Source organism: Amblyomma americanum, chromosome 7, assembly GCF_052857255.1.
Source record: "Amblyomma americanum isolate KBUSLIRL-KWMA chromosome 7, ASM5285725v1, whole genome shotgun sequence".
NCBI classification, from domain to species: Eukaryota; Metazoa; Arthropoda; class Arachnida; order Ixodida; family Ixodidae; genus Amblyomma; species Amblyomma americanum.
The window spans coordinates 7286170-7312513 of record NC_135503.1 but is presented as its reverse complement, the minus strand read 5'-3'; the positions used below and the strand labels follow the sequence as shown (position 1 = coordinate 7312513).

The 26344-nt window shown below is 42.8% G+C and overlaps 2 protein-coding genes across 2 annotated transcripts in view; one reads left to right on the top strand and one right to left on the bottom strand.

Moving 5' to 3' along the window:
* Window positions 1–22761, top strand: part of LOC144098364 (X-linked retinitis pigmentosa GTPase regulator-like) — a 30847-nt gene extending 8086 nt beyond the window's left edge. Inside the window, exons 7-18 of the mRNA XM_077630952.1 lie at window positions 869–1030; window positions 1868–2026; window positions 3615–3742; window positions 6053–6181; window positions 8737–8785; window positions 10330–10481; window positions 12972–13052; window positions 13315–13395; window positions 14300–14492; window positions 15084–15149; window positions 15383–15417; window positions 16523–22761. Coding sequence (XP_077487078.1) covers window positions 869–1030; window positions 1868–2026; window positions 3615–3742; window positions 6053–6181; window positions 8737–8785; window positions 10330–10481; window positions 12972–13052; window positions 13315–13395; window positions 14300–14492; window positions 15084–15149; window positions 15383–15417; window positions 16523–16546 — 1259 coding nt within the window. The 3' untranslated portion in view covers window positions 16547–22761. The remainder of the gene's footprint in view (window positions 1–868; window positions 1031–1867; window positions 2027–3614; window positions 3743–6052; window positions 6182–8736; window positions 8786–10329; window positions 10482–12971; window positions 13053–13314; window positions 13396–14299; window positions 14493–15083; window positions 15150–15382; window positions 15418–16522) is intronic.
* Window positions 22762–24914: 2153 nt separating this feature from the next.
* LOC144098365 (transmembrane protein 242) lies at window positions 24915–26182 on the bottom strand. Its single transcript, XM_077630953.1, has 4 exons — window positions 26002–26182; window positions 25782–25882; window positions 25553–25690; window positions 24915–25215 (listed from the first exon to the last, which is right to left on the bottom strand). The coding sequence occupies exons 1-4, from the start codon at window positions 26069–26071 to the stop codon at window positions 25075–25077; spliced, it is 450 nt and encodes a 149-aa protein (XP_077487079.1). The 5' UTR covers window positions 26072–26182; the 3' UTR covers window positions 24915–25074.
* Between the last annotated feature and the right edge of the window lie 162 nt (window positions 26183–26344).

Below are 26344 nucleotides of genomic sequence, written 5' to 3'. Positions count from 1 at the left end.
GATGGGCAATACCTTAATAGCTACACTGTTAGCTTGAAATTGAAAGTCGCAGAGTTTTCTCTTGAACACGGCAAGTGTGCAGCGGGCAGGAAATTCGACATGGACGAGAAGTGCGTTCAATGATGTTCACCAGCTCGTAGTCTGAAGACTTGGCGAGTGACGACGATTGAGTGTAGAATAAATGTCGCTCATGTGTACAAATGCACAGTGTGTGCAAAGGAATGTCACCACTACACATTATTGTGTGGCACACCTGTCACGCGACCGTCCCTGTCCCGCCCGTGTTGCGATGATCGTTGCTGCTCACTGCTCCAGCTCACATGAGGAAGAGAAGAAGGTCACGTGACATGAGTGCTGTAGTGACATGCTGTGATGGGCATCGCTTCGTGCACGCCAAGGGCGCGAGTCCTTTTCGCAAAGGGCGCGCAGTGGCGACAGTTTGTTATGCCTCTGTGCCAAGGGTAATCGCGTTTTAAAAATTCTAAAAAGTGATACGGCTCTTCTCCGGCTACAAATTCCAATTGCAGACAGACGCCTATTGGTAATAGTTGAGAAAAGTTTCCTATTAGCCAGCTTACTAGTAGCATGATTCACCTTTTTTTTTGATGTCCACAAACAGTACGTCACAGAAGCTACGGCCTTCAGAAGCCTTCACTCTATAACTCAACAAAGCCTGTATTTGGAAAATTCTGGTTCACCTTTGCTGAAACAACCTGCATAATATTGTTCCACTTCCAGCCCTCTTCCTTCTTGTGAGGAAGAGCTGACTAATGTTTGACAATGAAATCTGTCTAGGCAAACTAGAGGCAAAAGTGGTGCCTCTTTGGTATGCCGACATGTGATAACCACTGTGGCGGTGCCTTTGCAGTTGATGGCATTTTGTACACATTTGGAGAGAGAGATGGAGGGAAGCTTGGCCTGCCAAAGACCCTGTGCTGCAAGCGCTACAACAAACCCACCGAAGTTTCCACGATACCAGGGAAAATAATCTCAGTTTCTTGCGGTGGAACTCACACAATGGCCCTGACAGGTATGGAGCTTCTTTTCCTGTCTCCTTTCGTTTTCAGCTGGCCTTATTTATTGTAGCTGTGCTAAATGCTTAGGTCCACTTATTGCTGGCAAACTTTCTTTTGTGCAAGGTGAAGTCACTGGAGTATTTATAGTATAATAGTTTGTCTAGCTGGCTCTTTCATTGTGATGTATCATTATTGTCACGTGTAGAAAACGTGGGTGGCACTGATGACTGCAACTATCCCCATTGCTGTTCCTTAAGTTACATCTGTTCTAAAGCATAAAATCTGCAGTGAATGTATTGCACTGGTTTTTGAGGAGCGAATGTAACGACACCAAAGTTAACCTTATCGTGAAATTCTAAATCTGGTCATCCTTCGGGCCATCTAACTTTCACAAAAAGTCTGTGTTCAAAAGAGTTGTTTTGAACTGGCAACCTTTCGAGTTTAAGCTGAACATAAAATGAATGTGCCATGGGGGAACACAGCTGTGGAAGCTCTAAAAGCAGTATAGTAATGATGCCATATGTAACACGACTAGATTTCTTTGTGCAGCTCCTGACTGTGTTAACTCGTAAACTGAAAATTATTTCTATGAGAGCATTTTTGCACCTTTGTCTGATATCTACAGAAGTTTATACTAAGGAGAGGACAACAAACAGTGGCTAAAGAGCATGTTGAAACATGCATTCGTTGCACAAGAGATAATGGCTGCCCTTACACGACTGTACCTGATTAAGCAACACCTAGAGAAGTTTTGTTTATAGTATAAAAGCTTTTCAGCTGCTTGGTGTGTTGGTACAAGGTTTAGGCTGTCCCTTCTGAGTAAATTTTTTTCCCCTTCCCTCTGTTCATAGCCGAGGGCAAAGTATACGCTTTTGGTGACGGCCGGAATGGCCAGCTGGGACTGGGAAACAAGACGCTGCAGACCAACAAGCCACAGCTTATCCCTTTCATCGAGGGCATCAGGATTGCAAAAGTGGTCTGCGGAGAAAGCCACACTGCTTTCCTGTCAGGTGAACTGGAATTTCATTGTTGAAGTCCTTGTCGACCCACCGCGGTGGCTCTGTGGTTGGGGCGCTTGGCTAATGAGCCAGAGTTCCTGGGTTCGAACCCAGCCGTAGCGGCCGCATTTTGATGGAGGTGATATGCAGAGGCACTCGTGTGCTGTGTGATGTTTGTGCAGGTTAAAGATCCCCAGGCGGTGGTCGAAATTATTCCGGAGCCCTCCACTACTGCACCTCTTTCTTCTTTCATTGCCAATTTCTCCTTTTCTCTTAGGGTGCCATTCTTGTGTGAGGGAATTACTGCGCCATTTCCTTTCTTCAAAAACCAATTTTTTACCAATTTGAAGCCCTTGTCGGTGCTGCCATACTTGTTTCTTGGCATTCATGAAATGTTACAGAAAAATTTTTCAGTTATTTCTTGAGCCCCTAAAAAGGCTGCTCTCATGTGCAAGTATGTTTCGATTTTCCTGGACTAAACACACAATTTGGGTGTTCGTCACATGCGTTGGGTGTTTTCATATAAGACTTACCGGTGTGGTAAGTCTTATATGGTACTTAATTTCCTTATTTTTACACTTTGTTTTTTTTTTTGTTTTTTTTTGTTGTGGGTTTGGTTTTCTAGAGCAGCCACCAACTAGTACTCGTGATACGAAAACTTACATGTGATGTCATAACATGTCAGTTAAGAGATACAGTGGCACGCCTAGAGTGAAGTATCCCATCTAGTAAACAATGCATGTTGTGGACTTCCCTGCTTTACATGCCAGAAAACATTATACACTAAAAATGTTAGCGTGCAGCCACAGTTGCATTTAATTTTCCAGTTGACATAATTGCTTATACTACACGCTTTTTTTTTGATTAATTGAAGCATGCCTAAAAAAGCAGCCGGTAAAACTTGCACTGGTATGCAAGGTGAAGGTTGTGGTTGACGTTGCCTTAAACTAGGAATATGACGCAGTGCATAAAGAGCCCTTAGCCCTTATTTGCTGTCTCTACAGTATGAATGCATAATGCAAATGGCCTTTTCACAATTTCCTTTTTCCTCATTTTAACAAAATCCTTGATCACTGCTGAAATTTTTTGTTTTTATTCATTGTTTTATTAAAGACAGCATAATCAAGGGCTCATCAGAAAAAATGCAAAAATTATTCCCGAGTGGGCATCTAGTGCCAATTTTTTTCTTTTTATGTGTGGGCATTAGGATGCCCATTATCGCAAAAAGTATTCGCCATTGTCGTTGGCATGTTGAGCCGTGGTTGGCAGGAAGCAAAGTGGAGAGAAGGAAATCACCCTCTCACTTTCAGGAAAGAAAAGGGAGAGTGGGGAAAGAAGAAAGGGAGGATGGGAGGCAGCGGGTGAGAAAAGAGGTACAGCGTGTAACACTGTGGTAACTGTATTGGATCGGGAAAGTGGAGGTGGGGTACAGCATGTCACACGGTGACTGATAGACTGGATCACACCACCTACTCGCACGGTCTTGAACCCATCAACGGCAGCAGTTGCTTTATCCAGCCGGAACACTAATGCTAATGCATACTCTGCCACATGAATCGCATTGGTCACGTGTGCATTTTTTTTGCCCCTCCTTTCTCAGACAAAAGGCAGCTTCTGACATGCGGAGACGCTCGTCATGGAAAGTTGGCCCTGCTTACCAGCGACGCCTCAGCAAACCAGTTCTCCCCCGGTTTGGTTGAAGAGCTTCTTTCGTACCAGGTTCAGCAGGTAATGCCAGGAAGGATGAAATGACTGCATGATTCAAAAGCGTGGAGAAAATGAAGTAAGACCGTATCTTTAAACCTGATGTTTAATGTTTTGCTTGGCCGCTGTTCCCAGACTGATTCACCTGCCAAAGTGTGCAGTGTTTTTCTGCAACAGAGCTTAGGCTTCTTGAGAACAATGGCCAGAGCGAGACATTTGGCCCACATACTTGCGTGCGCATGCGCACTCATAAACATTAACGGGCATGTGCGAACGAATACATTGGATGTGCATTTGGTAGGAGTAACTATATTCCATGCAGCAAAAATTTGCAGTATGCAGTAATGGACCGGCATTTACTTCGTTGTACTCCAAAATCCAACATGACATTGGTGCCCATTACTTAAAGCATGTAAAGCAAACAGGGTGAATTTTGCATACTTTGAGGTGTGACTTTGACAAAATGATGGCAATATTCGCTGTAATATCCAGATTCAGTCTACCTCTGAGTCCATCACGGCTACACTTGAGAAGGTTCAGGGTCATTAGTAGTATGTTGAACCAGTAACTTATAGCATGCAGTATAGAAGTGCTAGGTATTTCTTTCTTCTTTCTTTATTGATGCTATCAGCCCTGTTGAAGGGCCATTGCAGGAGTGGAAATCACAAACAAAAGAAAAACAAGCAATTCCAACACAAATAAGGGTAATGCGCAATGCATGCGAACAACTGGTCACACTGGATAAAAAAAAACTATGCGGCTACACGTATGAATACACAGAACAGCAGCAATGTATGTAATCCGTACAGCACATTATGGCACACGCAGACACACAAAAATAAAAACTATTGCAAAACTCAAGTTCCCTTATATAGTTAGTTTAGCTTCAGAGCAATGTAGCTTTGAAATCTAAAAACTTGGGGCTTTCTTAACCACATTCCGAAAGAAGAAAATGCAATAGCATTTAGTCTGATGTTCTTGAGATTTTCCTGCCAAAACTCGCATTTGAATTGGTTTCATTGCCTTTGCATGGTATGCATGAGTCACCACCTTCTAGAATGTTGCAGTACCTTCCATTAGATTATCATATGAGGTTATCCTTATCTGGCCTACTAATCCACCTTAATCCATTTTCTGGGCTCGGCCTACTTCCAAAGTTTTGGAGGTCCTTTGAAATTCTTGGAAGTGGGCCAGCTTCCAAATTTTGGGGGTCCTCACATTTTCAAGTTTGGCGGTGCCGTGTGATTGGTCCACTAGTGCACATGCAGTATTGATGTCGTCACAACCCCCTCAGTCGCATTCATTGATTGTGGGAAATCCTTATACCCCTACTAGTACAGTGGTGCAGAAGTTAAGCAATGCTGTCCCGGCAGGTGGCTGTTTCAAACACAGCTACCGGTGGGACTTGTAAGACTCGGATTGGTCTTCCCGAGCTCTTGTAAGGCTCGTGCGCAGTGCCACGGTGGGCTGGTGGCAACTACATTGAATTTGGCAATGGTGGACAGTTTGCTATCAATCCGGTCAGCAGGTTATGGTAGTGCACATGGTCACGTGACCTCTCTCAATCAATAGGGGGAACTTCATGAAGAATTTCAAATTTGGCAGTGCTCTCTGAATTGTCAGTTGTGGTCACGTGACCCTGTAGATGTCATTAGGTAATTGACTAATGAGGGGATTTTGTTATGGAGGAGCTGTAAATTTTTTGTGAGACAGCAGCCTAAATGCTATCGCATTGATAAAAACCCAGCTATGATGCCAGATGCAACATGTCTGATAACTGATGTTGTGCTAGCCAGTGGTAATTTGTTTACTGCAGATATTTTTGCAAGTGCAGCAAGAATGTTCTGATGTATTGTTTGGACTTAGCTTGGAACCTAACTTCTGTTTCAGATACATAACGATGTTTCTTTTAGAGCGCAGCTCTTAGGCACCCGTTCTTGCGTTCCGTGTCGTAGTCATCGGCGCCACAGGTGGCATGTGTAGGCGTTTGACAGGCAGCATGTTGGCAGGTGGTTGCAGAGCGAAACACCACCTGCCACGGTGAGGAATGGACAGCCGGAAGGTGGCTGCCACAGGAAGATCTCAGAGGGTGGCTAGCAGCGTAAATGGCATTTGAAGAGCTGTGCTAAAATTTCACTTACCGAATATATTGTAATTGCCTGTCGATTTTTTTCTGATTTTTTTTTCAGTTGGGAATCTGGAATATTTGATTTGCTTTAGTGATGCAATAGGTTTTAGTATGAGATTGGCCTATCTGACCAGCACCAGCTGAAGCCTTTGGTTTTGAATTATACCGTCTTTTAACAGGATTGTGGCATTGCCGTCCCTTGCTAGGTCGCCTGTGGTGGCTGTCACACACTGGTTCTCGTCATTCCTGGTTCTGGACAGGAGGTCAATGCGAACAATGAAGCAGGTGCCACTGGTGATGTCAGTGCTGCGCGTGCCAAGAGACGCCACCGAAAGGTACGCCACTTGCCACCACTGCTTTCAGAAGTTGGGCTGATGCAACATTGTCAGAGAATTGATGTTCCTTCACTTTTGGATCAATTAATGACCTTGAACTGGTTATTGGGGTCTACAGATTCAAGGCAAGCTCTGCACTCAGAGAGCCTAAGCTACAACACGTAGCAAGAATAAACAGGAAAAATCTCTTTCTTTGCCTCTGTATGATACGTAGTGGCTTGGATGGGCAGTGTGATTTGAGACCTTGCATAAGCTGATAGCATCTGTTGTCTGGAAAGACATGCATGCTTCTGCACTTTTTGGAACTTTTATGCTGCAAATTTTCGCCATAACTTATTTGTTCAACGTCTTCAAGCTCTCTGCAGTTGCATTCACAGTATGTCTCTGGTTCCTTTTTGCCATTGTTTCAGTTCAGTTTGTTTATTTATTTATTTTTGAAGGAGGCAGCACATGGTGATTAAGTTGGCCTTATTATGCTTCCTCATGTGCTGCCGCTGTGGAAATCTTTTGCTCGTGTGATATGTTTCCAACTATACTTGCACTCATCTCATAGCATTTCCTCTTTTGCATACTTTTCATCATAGTCAGAGTGAAACCAGTTATTATTATTATTATTATTATTATTATCATCTGCATCGTCATTTCTGTTGGCTTTGCAGCCCTTTTTGCTATGCATAAGAGAGGTAAGCCTAATTTATATGAGAAACCACTTCAGGGCACCTAGATATGTCACAAAAAACTAAACTTTTTCTTGCACGCTTGGAAAAAAATGTCATGCAGGCTTCGTTTGGGTATGAAACGTGAATTAAATAGACATGCAAGCATGGTGCGGTGCTTGAGAGGCATACCTATTCTTTAGTCAAGTCTGTTCATTTCATGAAAAAGGAAAATAAGGCTTTAAAGGGACGCTGGGGACAAATTGGAGTTGTGCGGCATCGATAAAGCGCTGTGTTATAATTGCAAACAGACCACTCTCATTGAAAACGGAGCTTTCATAAGCTATGGGATACCAAGAAAAGAAACACAGGCGTCACCATCGCCAGCTGATTTCGCAAGTAAAATGCATGCATTGACACTGATATTATGGCATGGATCTATACTACACCGTCATGCACTTCAAAGTTGTCGCAACCCACACTTCTTGGTAAGAATGTCACGAGTGTGTATCGTCTGGTGGGAAGGTTTTTAAATGTACAATTTTCTTGATGCTAAATGCACGTCATGTGCTGCTGGACAAAAGTCAGCATACCCAGACAGAGCTGAAGAGCCAATTTTTACTGAGAGCAATAATTGCATGAAGATGTCCTCAGTGTCTCTTTAATCATTGTATACTACACTTAAATGTATGGAAGCTGAAGTTGCTGTAAATACCCGCTGTTCCAAGAAACCCTTCAGGCATAGTGAGAAACCTCTGAGGCATAGCTTCATCCATTGCTGGAGATAGTAAAAAGCTTTGTTGGTGCTATAAGGTTGTCTACACAAGGTGGAAAGCCAGGCATCTAAATAGAGTTTGCACTGTGACATCATCATTGCAGTATCCCTGCAAGGCATAGAGGTTCACGTTGCAAAACCGTCAACAGCTAGACTGTATTGATAGGTTGATTTTGTGTTTGTGCTTGAAAACTTTTATTGACTGGTTACAGGAACTGTGTATTTCAGAAACAGGCAGCTGCATTTAGCGTGCCTGTACTGGCCATGGCCTAGGTACTTAGTATGTGGGAGCTTATGGTACCATTTATAGTATTTTATGTATGATATTCACCATGAACGCACCAAGTACTATACTGTGTTTCATACATAGCGTGCAACGCTGCTAAACCTAGCACATCTCTTCGCGCTGCCTATGTCCACTCCTGAAAGTAGTTCGTTATAATGTCCAACATACATGCAAGGATCTGTGGTTGTGACAAAGGTCAACTACTGCGACTGGCATCTTCCTGCTTTTCATTTTAGTTTTGCCACATTTCCATCCAGCCCATCATCAAGGCCTCGAGGAGCAAGAGTGACATGCGGCAGAGTGATAAATGGCTGGCACTCCTACTTGCACTGACTATATCTTTGCCCAGTAATTAGTTCACTCTCACTAAAAGTTACAACGAGAGGATTCAGTAACTGAACACCTGCCTGCCTTGTCCATAATTTGCAATGCCAAGCATGTCGTCTTATACTGTTCCATGTTTAAAACCCTCACCAAGGCTTCGAGAAGTACGAGTGATATGTGGCGGAGTGATATGCTTTTGCGGGTGCACTAGTTGCGCAGCCTCTGCAACGTTGCAGGCTAATTGTGAAACTGAGTATGGATCCTTGCTAAGATCAGTAAGGAAGACAAAATTTTGTTCAAAACAGCAAATACGTACAAACTAAAACATTGGCCAGTATGGAGATTAGAGTAGTATTGTTACCATTACATTATTTAGAGTGCTGAAGAATGTATGCTAGTGTGATTGTATCACCATACTTAAAATGCTGTTGTGTAAGGGTGGCTGCTTGCCAAAGTCTTGATTGCGACTAAGTTATTCTTAATTTAATTTTCTTGACGTGTGTATGCTTGGCAGGCAGCACTCATTGAGAATGAACAAGATGAGCCGGATGCTTGCGAAGAAGGTGAGCATCACACTTTTTCTACACATATCAAGACATGATTTGAAAGCAACACTTTTTGTGCTGGTGTGTTTGAATCATTACATGTGACATTGCATGTACAGCCTTGGTGGCCTCAGGTTGTTCAATGAGTGCATATCAAGGTGGCAGGAATAGCTTGAATAACAAAGAATGGTTTTATGGAATGAATTCTACTTCTCGTTGAGCACAGAGGCTGTGGAACTCCTTTTATCAAAACTTTCAAACTACAGTGGAGCAGCCTTGGTCATGTGCCATTCAGGCTTATGTGATGTCTTTATTTTTGCACTGAATCTGCACATGGCTGAAAAACTCTCCAGGGTGTTATGCGTTCCACAACATACTGATACACAGTGAATAAATAATTTGGGAATAATAATATTTTAATTAACGGACCACTACCACCACCAGGTGATGTCCACTGAAGCAAGAAGTGTCAGCATCAACAAATTTTGTATAGTACTTTCTTGTAGACTATAAATAAGTATCTTTGAACAACTTTTGTCATCTCGTGAGTTCAGACTTGGAATAATGTGCAAGGATATGTTCGCATTATGTCAATTCTTTTCTGCACACATGCGTGTACACAGATTACAAATTTCACTGTGTCAGCGGAATAGCCATGAAAGCTAACACCAGTCTCTCTTTTTTTCATACTTTCTGTTTTTAGCATGGCATAGCACATTGTTCACGACAGTAGGCATGTGAAGATTTCATAAACATACAGCAAAGCAAAGCAGACCAGAAGCTTGCATTGTGCTGTCAACATTTGGAGGTTGTCTAAAAGTTTCTGCGTTAATTGGTATTTTGCCACATGAGGTAGAGGACCATGGCTCTGATTATCACTTTCTTTTGAATTGTGTGACTCCTGAATCATGCATTGTTTTCACAAATTTGTCTAATCGAGGTTGCATGTGTTAAACATATTGACTAGCTTGATACATCTCACCCACTTTTGGGTTCACTTGTTTCAACATTTAAGTAGCGCACCTTTGGGTATTAATGCACAGAGTTGAATTAATTTTTGGTTCTCATGAACCAGCTTTAGCAAGGACTGCTGTTACTTCTCGAGCAAAAAACTGCCACATTGGCTTAGTGGCTATGGCATTCAGCTGCTGTGGCCAAAGTTACATGATCGAATCCCATCGACAGCAGCTGCATTTCAGTGGTGCCGAAAAGCAGAAGATGCCCATGTGCTGTGTGATGTCAGTGCATGTGAAGGAACCCCAGGTGGCTGAAATTAATCTGGAGCACTCTACTACAGCATCTCCCATTGCCCGTGTGCAGCTTTGGGAGGTTGAACCCCACACGCCGCACACCACCACTTCACGAGCAAAGAAATTTAAAATAAAACCATTTAGTTTTTCAAAATGATTCAAGTGCTTAGAATTACAGTTGTTTCTTCATGAAGACTGTTATGTTTTTCAAAAAGTATTAGTATTTTTTTATTACTGTGCATTTTCATGAGCTTTTCATTGATAATGTCTTAGAAGATGAATAAAAGTTGTATTGTTCACCGTCTCTCCCAGACTCTCATGTCACAGCGAGAGTCCTCAGTGAAACTGGCCGGCAGCCTCGGAAGGCACCACTGCTTGTTGAGGCTGAAACGGACACCAGCATCCGCCATGTGGACAGCGATGTCAGCGATGATGACACATCTGAAATGTCCGTGCTGAATAAGGTAAGCATGCACCATTGTGAACAGTTATGCTCCGGTTGTTGTGCTTTGCTCAAATGCAGAAACTCTTTCAGAAAGTAAGCTTGATAAGCAGAACATTAAGGTAAATCTCAAGGACCCTACGTCCCAAGAGTTGATAGTCACTAATACCCCTGTCACACGGGCACTTGTAAGGCCTTAGAAATTAAGGTCCTTTGCCCCAAAGGCGCGTGACGCGCATCTACACGGCAAAGCGTCGAGACCTTTGCGATAAAGTTCCGTAGCAATAAAGGCGGCCGTCAGCGGCCTTAAAGTTGCTTAAAGGAGCAACCCAGACGGCAGCGCCAGCTAGCAAGCTCAAAGAATAAAAAATTGACGCAATTTTTAGTTTTGAAACCGTAAAAAATATCTAATTTATCTTATTCAATGGTTAATTTTGCGTTACAGTGCACTTAACCGTAGAGGAGGCTATGACTAAAGACATCCACACTGCTAAGAAAGGACTTGAACGCTTTTCAGCAGCCGCATCGACACACACGTGCTTGCGCATCTCGCTTTGCTGTTTTTTCTTCGTTTGCTCTTTGTTGAGTGCGTGTTTTGAGTTTTCTTGTGTGCAAAAAGACACAAGCAACAAAGCACGCTTCTCGAACAGAACGAGGAGCCGAACGGAAAAGTGCGCCTACCGTGGTCGGACCGAGAACGATGAAAAAAAAAAAGAAACTTTGTTTCAAAATATCCGTTTCTCACCGTCAGAACGCTCGTTTATTATCGTGATAGCTACTTTTTCCAACATAAACGAATGCACTCTTAGCTGAACTGCTACCGTCTGCTTTAATTTCATAATGTTACTAGCGCCGCTTCACACACAGCGGTGACTTTTGGCATTCACGGAGGCCGCGTTCTAGCCCCTTTGGATTTGCCGTGTAGCAGCGTCGCTGCTCCTTTCTGGTTTTCCTCCTTTAGTGCAATAAGACAACTTTACGGCAAAGGCCGAGAAGAAGTCCCCGTGTGACAGGGGTATAAGAGTGTTCCAAGCAGTGACATTGTAATGCGCTGAAACCGAGCTGATGGCAAATTCGATGTTTGCCAGTTGACATTTGGAGGAGTGAAGCTGAATGACCTCTAATATTAGAGTAGCCATGACATTATTTTGATTTTCATTGTCGTATTTACCATGATTGTCTTATGGCGGTTGACTTTGTGTGGGTGTGAGACAAGAAAAAGAAAAGAAAAGATTATCGGATAAAACCAATATGAAGATAAGCGCAGAGTCCTCCCACCATCATAGTGTTGATCGTGCGTTTTAGAGGCCTTGTCATAAAAACAAAAGTTCTCCCATCACTCAACTGCGTGGTAAATCGTGCCTCCCAAACGTTGGTGGCTGTTCTTGGCAGCATTTAAGGGGGGCGAGGCTTTCAAATTGTGATAAATGGCCAAAAAGCGTTTTTTTTTTTAATCGTATCCGCTCGTATGCCTTGTTTTCTATGCTGTCCCAAAATTTCATAGCTGAAATCCACCAGGAAGAACTCTTTAAAAAAATTGGTTCATGCTCTGCGGTGGCACTGCGTGTTGGGGGACATGCTGAAAAAATCGTTTTCTTCCAGTTTTTTGACTAGATGCTCACTTTGTGCAGCAGATTTGTTCACAACTGTTTTATCTATTTTGACCCCATTTTTTTTTTGTTGCACTCACAGAACTCTGCTCTATGCGATATTCTTGCTTTTCCATTTTGATCGGTTGTATACTTTTTGTGGGATGTCATGTTTACAGTTTAGATCTGCGCCTATGCCATCTGCTTTGTAAAAAATTTAAAAAATCATTTATGGCATGGGAAGAAAAATCGTAAGCATGTCATCACACGTAGCATGCATTCAGAAATGCAGTAAATGTTTAACCAGTCTTCTACCAAACGTAGTCTAGTCTGCAGGCGCTTCACAAACTGTGGAAGAGAAAAAAGTTGTAAAAAAAAGTTCTACAGATATTATGCTAAAATTTTGTGCACTTAAGTTTGAAAGCATTACTAATATGCAGAAAAGGTGTGATCAAAGGTCATCAAAAATTTAGGAAGGTGGTGTTGAAAGCTGCGTCCCCGTCATACGTGTGGAGCCTTTGGAAAATAGCACAGCAGCACGCGAGTTTGATGTCACTGAGAAGTCCGGTCACCTTAGTTAAATACTATTTGCAATCCATTAACTAATACCTAATATGCGAGTAAATATGGTATTATAGTGTGCCTTTGTCGGTGCAAAATATTCAGTTTTGATGCACATGATATTTGATTATAATGCGAGGAGTGACTTTTCACTTCTATTTTTGGTGAAAAAGTCTCATTACATTCAAGTAAGCATGGTACCTCTTTTTCAGTTTGTTTCTTTGTGCTATGACAGATAGTGAGAAGCTGCAAGGCATTTTGTGCTTGTAACCTCTCTTGGTGTTAAGTCAGTACTATAAGGAGCATACATTAGTGCCTCAAGTTCTGATCACTGCCCTTTTTATTTTCCCTTCTGCTTTCAGACACAGATAATCAATCACATTGGGTCTAAGGAGATACTGTCCACCCTTGACCATGATGAGAAGCCACCGGGGTTGAAGAAGGTGAGTGATGTGTTGGTTGGTTCCTTGAAGTATAGAATACTATATAAGAGTAACAAACATGACCATATAAACGTATGCTAGCTGGAGAGCTTAGTTGCTGTAGTTATTCTTTCTCTCATGGAGTTACTGCATTTGCTCTTTTAATCGGCAAACAGCTGCTGGCTAAGTACTATATCTGCTTACTTTCTTTTTACATAATGGACATTTATTTTTAAGTATGTGTTTCTACTTCCCCTTTCCACCCACTCATCTCTGCCATCAGGAATCTGGAAAATCTCCACAGGAAATGCTCCAAAACGGAGACAAGGCCAAGCTGAATGGTCCTAAGGAAGAGCAACCTGTGGTAAGTATTAAGTGTTCGTTGTTTCGTTACTAACGGCCAAGATGACATCAGTGAGCAGGTGCCAGAGCCATAGTAAGCGCACTTACATCCTGTGACAGTGGTCACATATAGCTTGAACGATGTGTTCTTGCATATTTTTCTATCAGAGTTCATTTGTGGATGCTTATTTTTTTTCTGACTAGACCTATCAGATTGATTGGTGATATGCTGTGTGGTATAATATTCATAGCCCAGGGCTTATGTGATTTTTATGACCATTGTCCAGTGTTATAGTCCTCTTTGTTGGATTCACTGAATTCGTGACTTTCATAGAGTCGGGGTGTGTGCCCCTTGCTAGGAGAGTGGGGACTATATTTAAAAACAGTAATTTTAACACGTTAGCATTGGAATTGGAACACGCACTGCAACGATTTGTCTGGCGGTGTCGATCTCTGAAGCGTCCAAGAAAGCGGGAGCAGAAGTAGCAACCGTGGCAGCGCAAACAGGTCAGCTTCGCTTGCCACTGCTTTAGACCACTTGGCTATCACTGCAGCCTTTTTTCCTTTGTGTTAAACTGCCAGCCTCTTGCGCTGTGCTCACATCACAAGTACTAGCTTGTGCAGCTGTACACAGAAGCTGTACATAGCTTGTGAGCTGTACACGGCTCTAAGTACTTAATGTTATTCTCATTAATTCAGATGGGGAATCATGTCGATGGCAGTGATTATTTTTTAAATGAACTGCTGATCTTGTTTTCTGCTCAAGCTTGTCATTGTCTTTCTTACTGAAAGGATTCCAAACTTCGCAGGCGTATTGCAACTGAGAACGGATTAACCATGTACTTAGTATACTTAGCAATGGTAGAATGTTCATTCATTCATTTTTATTTGAAATAAAATATCCTCCATCACTTGTTGTCTGCCAGGTACCTGCTCCGGAGACACCAAAGAAAGCAGCTGCCACTGCCAGCCATCCAAAAACTGACAGCGAGGTTGAGGAGAGGCGAGAGAAAGTGCGGTGGCTACCAGCGCACAAAGATTCGCCAAAGCATAAGAAGGAACTGGAACGCATGGCAGAGAAAGCTATTGAGAAGGCGGCCGAAGATGCTTCGGACAAAGGTAAGGCATGACTGGCTGTGTGCCACTTGTTGCGGAGTCATTCAAAAGCTCTCCCCCACCTGTGTCACTTGCTCATTAGCACTGTGCAGATAGGTAACAAGTATGAAACTTTTCATTATGAATGAAAGCAAACAGCCAGGTAAAAGCCGCCCAAGAAAGTGGCACCAATAGGAACACGTACACTGGTCTCACCTGGAATAGAACCTTCCCATGCTGTGCTTTGCTAAAACACTACCAGGTGCGTTCTAAAGCATTCGTGTGTGGTTGAGTTTGTCAACGAAATACCTCGGGCTAAAGCCGTCACCTTGTCATTGGCATGCGACTTATTTCGAACCAATTAATGCAGCTCTGACGCAACCAAGTCTGCCCACGAGGCATTTAACTAAGGAGAGTAAAATTGTAGGCCAGTTAGTCGCGTTAGTCGTTACGCCACAAGGCATTATTGCCTCCTGTTTATGCTTGCTGCTTGATTTGTTCTGAAAACACAGATACAGATTGCAATTTATTGAATGTTTCATCAGGCAACATTTGCTGCTAGACAAAGAGACCTATTGCTTGTCTGAGTGTTTTCTCACAATCCCCAATTTACAGGCACGCCAACAAAGCGTGCTGGGAAGAAGAAGAAAGATGCAGAGGCAGACAAGGAGGCTTCAAAAGGTACATGCTACTTTTTGCTGTATTTTAATTTTATGTGCCTGTGTGTGATGTCATTTGCCCCGGAAGAGGTCTGATACAGCTACTGTCATTGTCAAAAGAAATGACTAGCTCGGGTGGGCGAGTGTGCGGGAAAAAGAAAGCAGAAAAGAAGAGAAAGTAGAGTACAACAGTGCACAGCACTTTACTTCTGAAGGGCTGTTGTGATCTACTAAGAGCTGAATTTGATTTTTCAGATGGCAAGGGAGATGGTGACAAGAAAGATTCGAAGGTAAGCATGCAACAGCACTACCAAGTGAAGTCATTTTTGCTAGGGATTCTCTCTTTATCATGCTTCGTGCTACTCTCTTTACTCTTTGCTGGTGGAGGAGGATGTACACATCGACTTAATATCTGGAGTTGACTTATACATGTCAATATAATACAGTAATATGTTTTGTTCTGTCATTTCCCAAGGCAGTGGTGAAGTTCTAAGAGTGGTACTCTGTTCAGGGCATAGAGAATTTTCTTTTTCTTGTAATAGTACTTATTGTCCCAGTGAGTACCTCATCTATACTGTATTTACTCGCGTAATGAACCACTCGCATTATAAATGCATACACCACTTAGGCTGTCAAAAAATGCATCTTTTTCCCTTGTGTAATGAGCACACTCCACTCTCTTTGAATGGTGTTGGCTGCTAGTAATAATGAGTGCTAGCAGAACAATTGCACTATACTATAAAGCCAAACTTTAAGGAGTATAAAGTACCATGTGTCAAGTGTCTATGATATTTTGCTGTACGGGACCTATAAACATGTTGGCTAAAAATTTGAGGGTTTCACTGTTCGATCTGCTACACCAAGGTTCGCAGCAGTAGCAACTTGTTGCGGTTGGTCTTCACGCTGAATGCTGTAGGCTTTGTTAGTGCGAGCTCTAGTTGTGCTGTCTTTACACAGCATCATGGGCCACTACAAAGGTTATATGTGCTGGCTTAAGACAAAAGTTGTGGACTATGCTCATGATCACAGAAACCATGCTAGAGAGTGTGTTTTGTTTAATTTTGAAGGTGAACCGTACTGGATGAGGTATTTATTCAAGCAGCCTATTTTCTGTCCTGTTTTCACCATTTTAATTTTTTATTATTTTACCCTACATAACGAGCACACCCCCAAATTTTGAGATTTTATGTGAATAAAAAAAGGGGCATTCATTATTCGAGTAAGTATGGTATGCTCAATGTTGATGCACAATGCTTATTAGTAGGCTGTAAATTCCCATCCTTTTGACACTTGTCTTCTGAAAGAGAGTTGCACCACTATTGACCAAGTTATAGTGCGTGTTGACAAACTACGTATTTCCACTAAAGCCCTTGCCTTTCACCATGTCCTCTACAGTCATCAACTTGTGTCGTCATGTGACCTCCTCCTTCTGTATGACAAGACGGCCACCAGAGGGCACCACCTGTCTACCGTTGTTTCTAAGTGCTTGACAAGACACCACACGTGGCGGCGTGCTTCTTGCTTTTATTTGCCCGCAACTCACTTTTTAACCTGCTCCCAAAGAAAGCAAAGGAATTAAGTTGCTCCTGCCCAGCAGAGTGTGTTGAACGAACCGTGGTGTCACATGGTTCCCAGTCCGGTGACTAGCATATTTTTTTTTTATCCTGTTGCTGAACATATTTGCCCGACAAGTGTGACTTTTTTATGGTGTGTCTTCTGCTGTTCTGTTCCGTGGGCAAGCACTTTTATTGTTTGTGGAGGCGCGTTTGTTGATCTTTTGTCTTGGTGAGTGATATCACAGTACAACTGTCACGTTTCTCAGGCTTTGGACACTTGTTTTAAACGTCTTGGGGAGCCCTGAACAACATTGTTTGTTACATGTGCATGAGTGTCTTTTCACTGCAAATATTTATAACTAAATATAAGTACACAGTATGTTCCACGAAACATAGACCAAACTGCGTCATGTCACCAGAAATAAATGTGCCATGTGTATGTATTTAATGCTCTCAGTGATCAACACGTTGATCAGTATTAATGGAAAGCTTCTAATTAGTAAATATGTACAACTTTTCACTCGAAGATTTTCAAGGCATGAGGACCAGAGGCCAGGAACCTCTCAAGCTGTGAAACTGCAGTTTTTACTTTGGTCCCCTCCATTTGCCTGTAAAATGGGTGCAAATTAATGAAGGAAGGGGCCACTAGTATTCCATTTTCCTAAAAAGTTTCACTTCACAAAGCTCCTTAGCCAAGCTAGAAATAAAATTTGGGTTACTTAGACACCTTATTGGAAAATTTTGAGCTGGATAATGTGGCTGTCTGTTTATGCTGTGCCTGGGTCTTATTTTTGACACAATTTGAATAAGACTGCTAGAATATAGTGACAAGCCTGCTAAAGTAGTGTGCTGACAGTCTTGGTAACACCGTATGGCTTGTTGATGAAAAACCCACCTGTGTTGAGCGGGTCTGGGGTTCATTTTACTAAGACCGAGCACTAGTGACTGATTGAGGGACGAAAATTTGTGTCAGGCATGCCAACCAAGTAATGGGTGTGCACATCAGGCTCAATTTTTTTCGGCACATTGACGAATTTTTGCTGAAATGCAAACTTTTTAACATAGAAGCTTGTCTTACGTTACGTGGAGCATGCTGTGTGTAAACATTAATGTGCATCTCTCCAGCTATTCAAATGAGTGATAATCTGTACCGTTGCACCTTGACACCATAGAAAAAGTAAGTTTTGGAGAAAAGCATTATCATTGCAACTTTTGCCTGCAAAGTTATTCAGTCATGTAAGAAAACTTTTGGTTTCGGCACTGTGATGCACCTAAGCTGTGAATGTATGTTTATGTGAGTGATGTCCATAAGAGGGGTCAGTGTCAGTAGCTGTGGTAGGAAGCACTTCTATATGTGTCTTTTTGCTTTATCAACCGTTTTATGTCTCAGTGCGGTGGGCAATCACTGTTGAGAGCTCAGTTCAGGCTAAATAAGCCCAAATTATTTTTTGTTCAGCATGGGAGCTGTTGCTCGACAGTTGTTCAGGGCTGCTTAAGAAAAAAATGTGTGGCTGTTTGTTGGCTGTGCACATCAGGTAGCTTCACGCATTATACTCACGTGTAATATGCTTTCTGCATCTATCTGTTTTAACAGGAAAATGCATGGCGTGTAGGAAGGTTTGGCGGTAAAAAAACATGGGAGATATCGGCCATCCATTAAGGACAGCAATGAAAGTGGTGCTGATGTTAAATTTTTGGGTGGTACTAGTTTTTGCTTTGACAGTTTCCTGTTTACCCATTAGTCTCTACTAGGCAGTGCCGAAGCACCCCAGGTGACTAATTCTACTGTTTCTAGCCATCGGTTCTGGTTTCAGTGGCTGAGAAAATGATGTCCCACATGGCATCATGTCGTTGCTCTTTGCTGTATGTATGTCGAATAGGTTTCACAGCACCGCACAGTTTTTAGTTCAAAATGCTGCTTCTTAATATTGACTGACCAGACAGTGTAAGATCAAATTAGAATATGTTTTAAGCATTTGCTGATACTGACACATGGAACACAGATATGTGGCGACCGATCATCATCACAGCACCTTGGCCCCAAAACTTCACGCCAGGCGAGTCGTGCTGCTCCGTCTTTTGTTTTCAACGACTTCACCCTTTGCTACCATTCACGCATAAAATACTATTGTAATGAAACCAGACTGCTACTTGTCATTTGGGCTAGTGCTGTAGTTTGTGGCAGTCTGGGCAAGAACAAAGCAGCCAACCGCAGAATAGAATGAGCAGTCAGCTGATAGTTACTTGGGTGTGTGTGCGCTCATTTTTTTGTGGTGCAATTATGCGGGTATGCGGTGAGGTCATACAGGTGAATCAACATTCTGTGCCATTGTGAGGCATACACTGCTCACTACTTGAATGCGAAAAAAAAAAAAGGCCACCTTTAACCAATTCTTGACCACTCGCTAGAAGATATATAGAAATAGTCACATGCATTTGAAACCACAGAATGCTGCTCTATAAAACCAGTTGCTTTTCAGAGCACAAATAACTAGGCTGCAGTAATTATATGTGAAAAGCAATCTTAATCAATGTGGAACCCGGGGCTGCTGCAAGAATTGTTTGACTTGGCAGTGTATGCATATTACATCATCAAGTATTCATTGTGATGGACGCATTTGAAGACGAGGTGGTGCAGACGGATATTTCCTTTTTTGTTGTTCTTTTGCAAGTTCACTGGGCCAAGCTACAATCTAGTGTCCTTTCACTGCAGTCAGTTTAATGTTACTGTAACTCAGTGCTGGTTTGGCACATGCTGTCAGAATTTTGAAGTAGATGTCTGGTCTCTTTGGAAAAAGTTTTTAGCTTAAAGTTTTTATGCTGCTTTCCATTCTGACAGTTCAGCAGAAACTAAGTCGTGCAGAAGAGGCTGTGTGCAGAGTTTGCCTACTTTCCATTAACCTCCTTTTGTCAGATGGCTTCATGACCAGAGTGGCTTACTGTTAATTAGAATTACGGGGTTGTTTGCATTTTCTGGGTACTTCACAAGACCCTTCGGCATCACATGCATTGCTCGGTTGTTAAAATACACATTTACCAATTGGGAACATGTGGCGGAATTCCATGCGAAGCACTGCTTCATTAGCTTCTTTTACTTGCTCTGCCTAGCGCATACAGTTGAGAACAAGATCTGTCATGGGCTTTCCATTTTCCGTTTCCCCAGCAAATGCACAATGTACAAGATACATGCCATTTTACCAGTTAGGTTTCACACTGACGTGCTTTTTGACGGCAAGTTGCAGCATATGTCACTGCTATCGCTTGCACGACGTTAGTTTTTTTGCGAGGAAACTTGAATGTGCCTATAGTTGAGCTCGACGTGCAGCGGCTGAAATTTATTGCTCAGTTTTACATTGCCTGTTATGGATTAAGGGTCGTGCTGTCGTATAAACAGAGGTGGCTGTAGTCGATATTATAGCCTTTGCTCCAATTGAACAACTGTGATGGCTGATGACATCCAGAGATCTTAATGTATGAGCATGCTTGACATGATAGCAAGCAAGCACTTTGGTGCCACATAAAATGGCTTTTAGTACTTGAGTTACAATGCAATTTCTTGCTGTCCATTTTATGACCCAAAGCTGCTTTTTTTTAAATGCAGCAGACAGCGAACTGTGTAAAGAAACAATCACAGCAGACGCTTTACAAGCTCGACGCATATACTGGCAGTAACTAATGCACTTCCGACTATAATGTAGAGCCTTTTAATAGTCTCTCATCGCTTTCAGTCATTATTCATATTATGGATGCAGCTTTGCAAGTTTGGGTACTGCTTTTGCATACTATTTTTCTGTGCCTCACGATGGGAAACACATTATTTTTGTTGAGACTCACTTGTACTGGATTGCATAGCTTCCGAGCTTTACCGGTAAAAAGGTGCATGAGAAACGCTAATTAATCATTGCATTGCGACGTACTGGACTGCATACCGGAGCAGTCCGTCGGCCAATCCATATTTAGAGCAAGCATTGTTGTCATACACACTGTATTACGATCTGCACTATTTTTGTACACACACGTTTGGCAAGGCCTCAACCCGAACGTCAAGTGCAGTGGTGGACCAAGCTCTTTCTTTTCACAGCAGCCGGGTAATTTCTCTGAATATCCGCCCCTCGCTATCAGTTCTCTATCAGCATGCATATAGGACATAGTGACAAAAGCAACAACCAAAAAAAAAAGTTTGCACTTACTCTAAAAGAGCTCTTGCTCCATGGTGTTGACTTGAGGCTTGCTTAAATTGCGTATTCTTGCACTACAGGTGTCGGTAGACAAAGAATAGAGTAGTGCACAGTGCTGCCGCCTTCTTGCAAACAATATTGCAAATGTCTAGTAAACATCTCCAAGTGCTGGCACCAAATGGCTGCTATATAAAAAGCCTCTCGGATGTATATGGTTTGTTGTGTGTGTTTACAATATATTTACTGTTGAGAAGTCTGCAGTCTGCAGGAGTAGACGTCACTCTGCCAAGCACTGCCTCTTGGTGTTCAGACTGGGTCTTTTGTGGCATAGTCTTTCATTACAATCACAGAGATGACATTGCTATTCTTCCCTTGGCAGCAGATACTTTGTCGCTGTTGCAATCATTAAGACAATATTGCCACTGGTATGAGCATGTATTTCATCTTTTGTGTCACTTGTTTTCTAAAAAATGCACCAGAAGCTGGCTTCAGAAAACTGGAAAGCGGCATTTTCAGAGAGCCGTTCGCATTGTTAGCAGGATTTACTTGCCCACTTCACAGGCTGCTACGAGCGTTTAGTGCTCGTCTCCAGAATTTACCAGTCCTTGCAGTCCCAAATACATTTTAATTCTTTTAGTCAATCATCTTGGGATTTGCAGCTCTCCATAATGGCTGTGATGAAATATACTGAAATTACTGATACAGCAGCGTAATAAAGCTCTAAAGATAAAAAGTGTGACCATTGGGAGGCCTCCTTATAAGTCCTCATAGCCACACTCGCTCCAAGTAAGCAAAATTTTCAGTTCTGGTAATGCCAGTACTGTTGGCAACAGCGAGTAAAAAAAAAACTGGAAAAAGAAAAGCTCTCGCAGTGAAGCAAACTGCGCCAATGAAGCTGTTTCAGACTTTCCCATCTGGAGCCATCTTTTGAGTTGCCTGCCTCCAGAGCTGCTATGATGGCCATAGTTTGCCGCCTTAGACTGCTGTGCCTCGCGCTGGTGCCTCTTGGTATGTTGCATACGTTGGTATCAATGCTGACAACCGCTCATGTCTGAAATGCAAAGCATATACAATCCACAGTGTGGGCTTGCAGTTTATGGGAGAAGGCGTGCCCCGATGAGAGCATTGTCACGGATGCGCTGCCAGTTTTCTTAGTTACAGCTTGCCACGATTTGCTGAGAACTGTTCCTATGATCCTCTCGCCAGTAGCCCCCCTATTGGAAGGGAAGGGTTTAGCTGCAGATCACAGTGTTCAGAAGATGCACAGCAAAGCTCCATTACTGTGTTGCCTCGATTGCCTAGTGAAATATTTCAGAGCATGTTGTGCTTGCTGTGTGGTTTTCACTTGCATATATGCACCCAGACTGGACAACAATACTTTGATCGTGCTGCTGGTTATACAAAGCTTAGTACCTTCATTTGTGAAGGTCATGTCAGGTTGAGACTGTTCCATTTCTTTTACTAAGTAAACAAAAAGGTGCAACTGGCATCACAATTCCTTGCTGTACCACCACCAGTCATGAAAGTTTTCTTGTGCAGCCAGTAAAGAGGCAATGGATAACCAGTTTCCAGTACTCAAGCCACTATTATGACCAAGAATTATAAAAAGACTATTCCTAGCACGGTGTGACACAATGTGACAATGACTTCATTAAGGGCAGCTGTTGCAAGCACAGAAGACATGCACTGTGTTGTAATCTCACTATGCAGATGCTGAAGTGTAGATCTGAGGCGTGAGCCGATTTGCCTGCTAGATGCTTTTGCAGTTGCTGAAGTGACGCGCACTAAATGCATTCAAGAGCTTGACTGGAGTCAACGACATCTTCTACACAGGCTGCCTGTTGTGTAAGCTGTTGTAATGTTGAAAGCTGTGTATGAAATAAATATTTTACAAAGGCAAGCTGTGCAGGCTTTCGTCCACCAAGAAATGCTGTACAACATAATTTATTCGAACCTTGTCCTACTTCAGACATCACTCTAGTTTTTGGCTGCAATCTGACGCACCAAAACAGACATCCTGCTAACATTAAAATACACCGAAGTGATATATCATTTGCACCTAAAAAAAAAAAAAAAGTCTGCAGAGACACTTATGACTGCTTACATGTGAGAAGGTGTAAGCCCACTCACTTTGTGAACGCAGTTGCCGCGCGGCTGGCAGTTATAACTCTGCATGGCTCTACGTAGCCGCCACCGCAATACCGCTGCACCCGTTCTGATCTGCACGCTAACTATGTGAAGGAAGTCACTGCCGTGCCGCAGCCCCCACCCCGCCTGAACGGTTTGACGCAACTGCTAATGCGTTAATGCCCATATGTGGAGAATTGGCCTTTCTCTACTTAACATTCATAGATCCCTGGGAGTCCTCGTACCACTCCTGGGGCAATGGTGTAGTGGTTCAGTGGTGTGCAACTGCCCTGGGATGGCAGGTGCTGCCGCTTGTGCGATCCAGGTTGCCCTACTGGCAGGTAGCCCTTTTCGAACAACCTCACGCGACCAATCATTAATTTAACCCTCCATGATTTACTGCCACCTGCCAGTACCTTCGGATGGCAGGTGCTGCCACCGATGGGACTTCTAAGCTCCAGGTAGGTTGCTCTTCCTCGTGCGACCAATCATTAATTTAACTGCCAGTGCCCCGGCGTGGCTAGTGCTGCCACCGGTGGGACTTGTGCGATCCAGGCTTTGGTTGCTCTGCCCAAGCAACCTTGCGTGACCAATCATTAATTAAACTGCCAGGTTGCATGAGGGTGCCATCTTTTACAAGTGCCATCAAGTGTCAACACACACACACACGGGTTTTCGCTCAATGGGGCAAGTAAAGATTACACCTTAAAAATTGGCACGCACAGAATACCTCTACAGCCTTGCACAAAGTTGTATAGATAAAGAAATCTATGCCTATTTGTACATTCATCCACACACATCTACAACGCTCGAATGGCGCACTCTGTTGTGCATTCATGACAATGGCTGCTGCATATAGCTTTTAAAGACTTATTGAGTTAAACAAGACATATGGGAATATGCATGTACAATAACACAGACACTACATCCCAGGACATCCTCAAGATTAATTTTTGAGGACATTGTGCTGTCTTGAGGATGTCCTCTACTGATGCTGAGAGAGTCCCCAACTAGTCCTGTTGTCCGACCTTAGTATGTCCTCAGGACATCCTCAAAATTACTCTGAAAGACCTTTTCAGTCTGCTTTTAGGACATAGAATTATGATTTAGTCCAGAGAATATGGGTTATTTGCTTAAATATTGTAGGCAATGTGCAAAGGGGTTGTGAAACAGCTTTCTTTTTGCTTCTTTTGTCTTGAATTCTGGCAAACAAATTTTGCAAAAGTTTCGCCATGTTCAATAATTGACTGGTTTGTTCACCGCATTTATCGGTACTTACAGGTTGTGCTTTATGCAATCTTTTCATACAGTGATGACTATGACTCTCTCGAGTTGGATTCTGCCACATGAACGGAAAAGCCACTCAGACGAGTGACCCAAAAATCTAAAACAGTCCAACGCCGTCAAAAGCATGCAGTATATAAGACCAGGTTTAAAAGCCAAAATATCTTGATATCTCCTCAAGGCATATATTTTTTTCAGTCAGAATGGCTTTCTTCATTATATCGCTGCTGAACACGTCTCTTTTAATAAACCTGCAGTTTATAAGTAATGAAAGCCGAGTGTGAGATAAAGCTGGTTTTATCTGAGTTCAATGCCACAATATTGTCCTGCGATGGGATGTATGTAGGACATTTGAGGAATTTTCATCCAGAAAAGTACAAACTGAGGACATTTGGACGCATGATGCGCTCAACAATGTCTTGTTCGGGATGAGGTCGTTTTGACCATTTGAGAATGACCATTTGAGTCTGGGAAGGCCAGGTTTCGAGGCATAGGCAACCCATAAATATCGTCCTGGTGTGCCGTGTGAGCACTCTAGTGGGTATGTGGACCTTCTGCATCTGCATTCTGCACGTCTCTCGGGCTTAACTACCTAAAGCATCGAATATCTAATCCGCAAGGTCAACTCCAACACTTGGAAGCTGTCTGAATGTACAGTACCTTTACTTTGTTGGAAATGGAGTTTTGGTGTGGCGTCAATTCAACGTTGGTTTCGATAAATTTGCTCCTCTATGCTGCAGAAAACGCTTAGTAACAAAAAGATCCTTCGCTATTTGTAGACACCTGGCAAATACAGTGTGACTTATGTCCTTTTCTTTTTATCACTTTCTTCAATAACATAATTCAAAAGGTCCCGTAATGAGGAAAATTCCGTTCGTCCTTGCGGCTCGTTCTTTGGTATCCGTGGCAGAAATGAGCCGGCCTTCTGCCTGAACTCTTGCAGCTGAAAAGCAAGCAGAGGACAACTACAAGTAGCAGGTAAATAAAGCGAGAGAGCCGGAAATTATATAAAGAAAAGTCGAACAGGGACGAACAATTATGCATTTAGGAAGGCAGCCGTGTTTTGGCGCGCGCCAAGTACCATTTCGGTTTCGGGTCAAGGGGGTAAAAGGCGTTCTGGAAAACGCTCGGTTATTAATGCGAAAGTTTAGACCCAACAGGCTTTCACGGTGGTTTCACAGCTTATAGATTGACCGCAACGTCGCACTAACGAAGTATCGGTGCTAAAGGCCAAGGACGGCTATGTATTCGGGCAGTGACCAGCAGTACAGTAGACTCACATTAGAGACTCCCATCGCCTTCCACGCCAATAAGCAAAACAGAGAAAATCCTGTGACGGAATATAGTGTTCCCCTTCCAAGGGCTCGTAACGCAAGTTTAGATCCGCTCTCGTGCAGCTTCTGTGAAGCAGTCAAACCCTATGGAGCAAAAAGAAAAAAAGAATGAACATTCCTTCAGCTCTGAAATACCAAAAAACGCAAGGTCCTTGCAAATTCTGGCATAACTTGCCTGAGCAAACGTTTCAGGGTCGCGTTTCTTCGCTTGCGCTAAAGTCATTCCGAAGCCGAAAATTGCCGCCGCTCCGGCAACTCCAATAAGGAATGCAGCTTCTGAAATCAAAAGGATAAAAAAAAATAACGCGCTGGCTTAGGGACTGCCTGCTCTCAGGTATTTATCAAGTGGCAGCAGAGACGAGGCAATACACGGTTTTTTTCAGCTGGCAAACTACCTGCATATTTCTTCACAGTGCCAGTTTTACAGTCCTCCATTGTTTTTTGTGGCTCCGTTGTATGACCCATCAGAACTAATTATAAATTATTATAAATTTAACAATGCAGCCATGTACAGCGAGAGTCTACGCAGCTGACCACACCACACCACACGTGCAACGAAAGCCACATTTGTTTTGATTTCTGAAGGCTTGGCCTGCTCAGTATATTTCAAACAAACATTAGTGATGCGCTATGGCAGCACTATCAAAATATAGCACATATAATGTTTACTGATCGACGTGTTGTGACATTAAATACGTGCATTTTTATTATACGTGACACTTATTTTAAATAACAAAC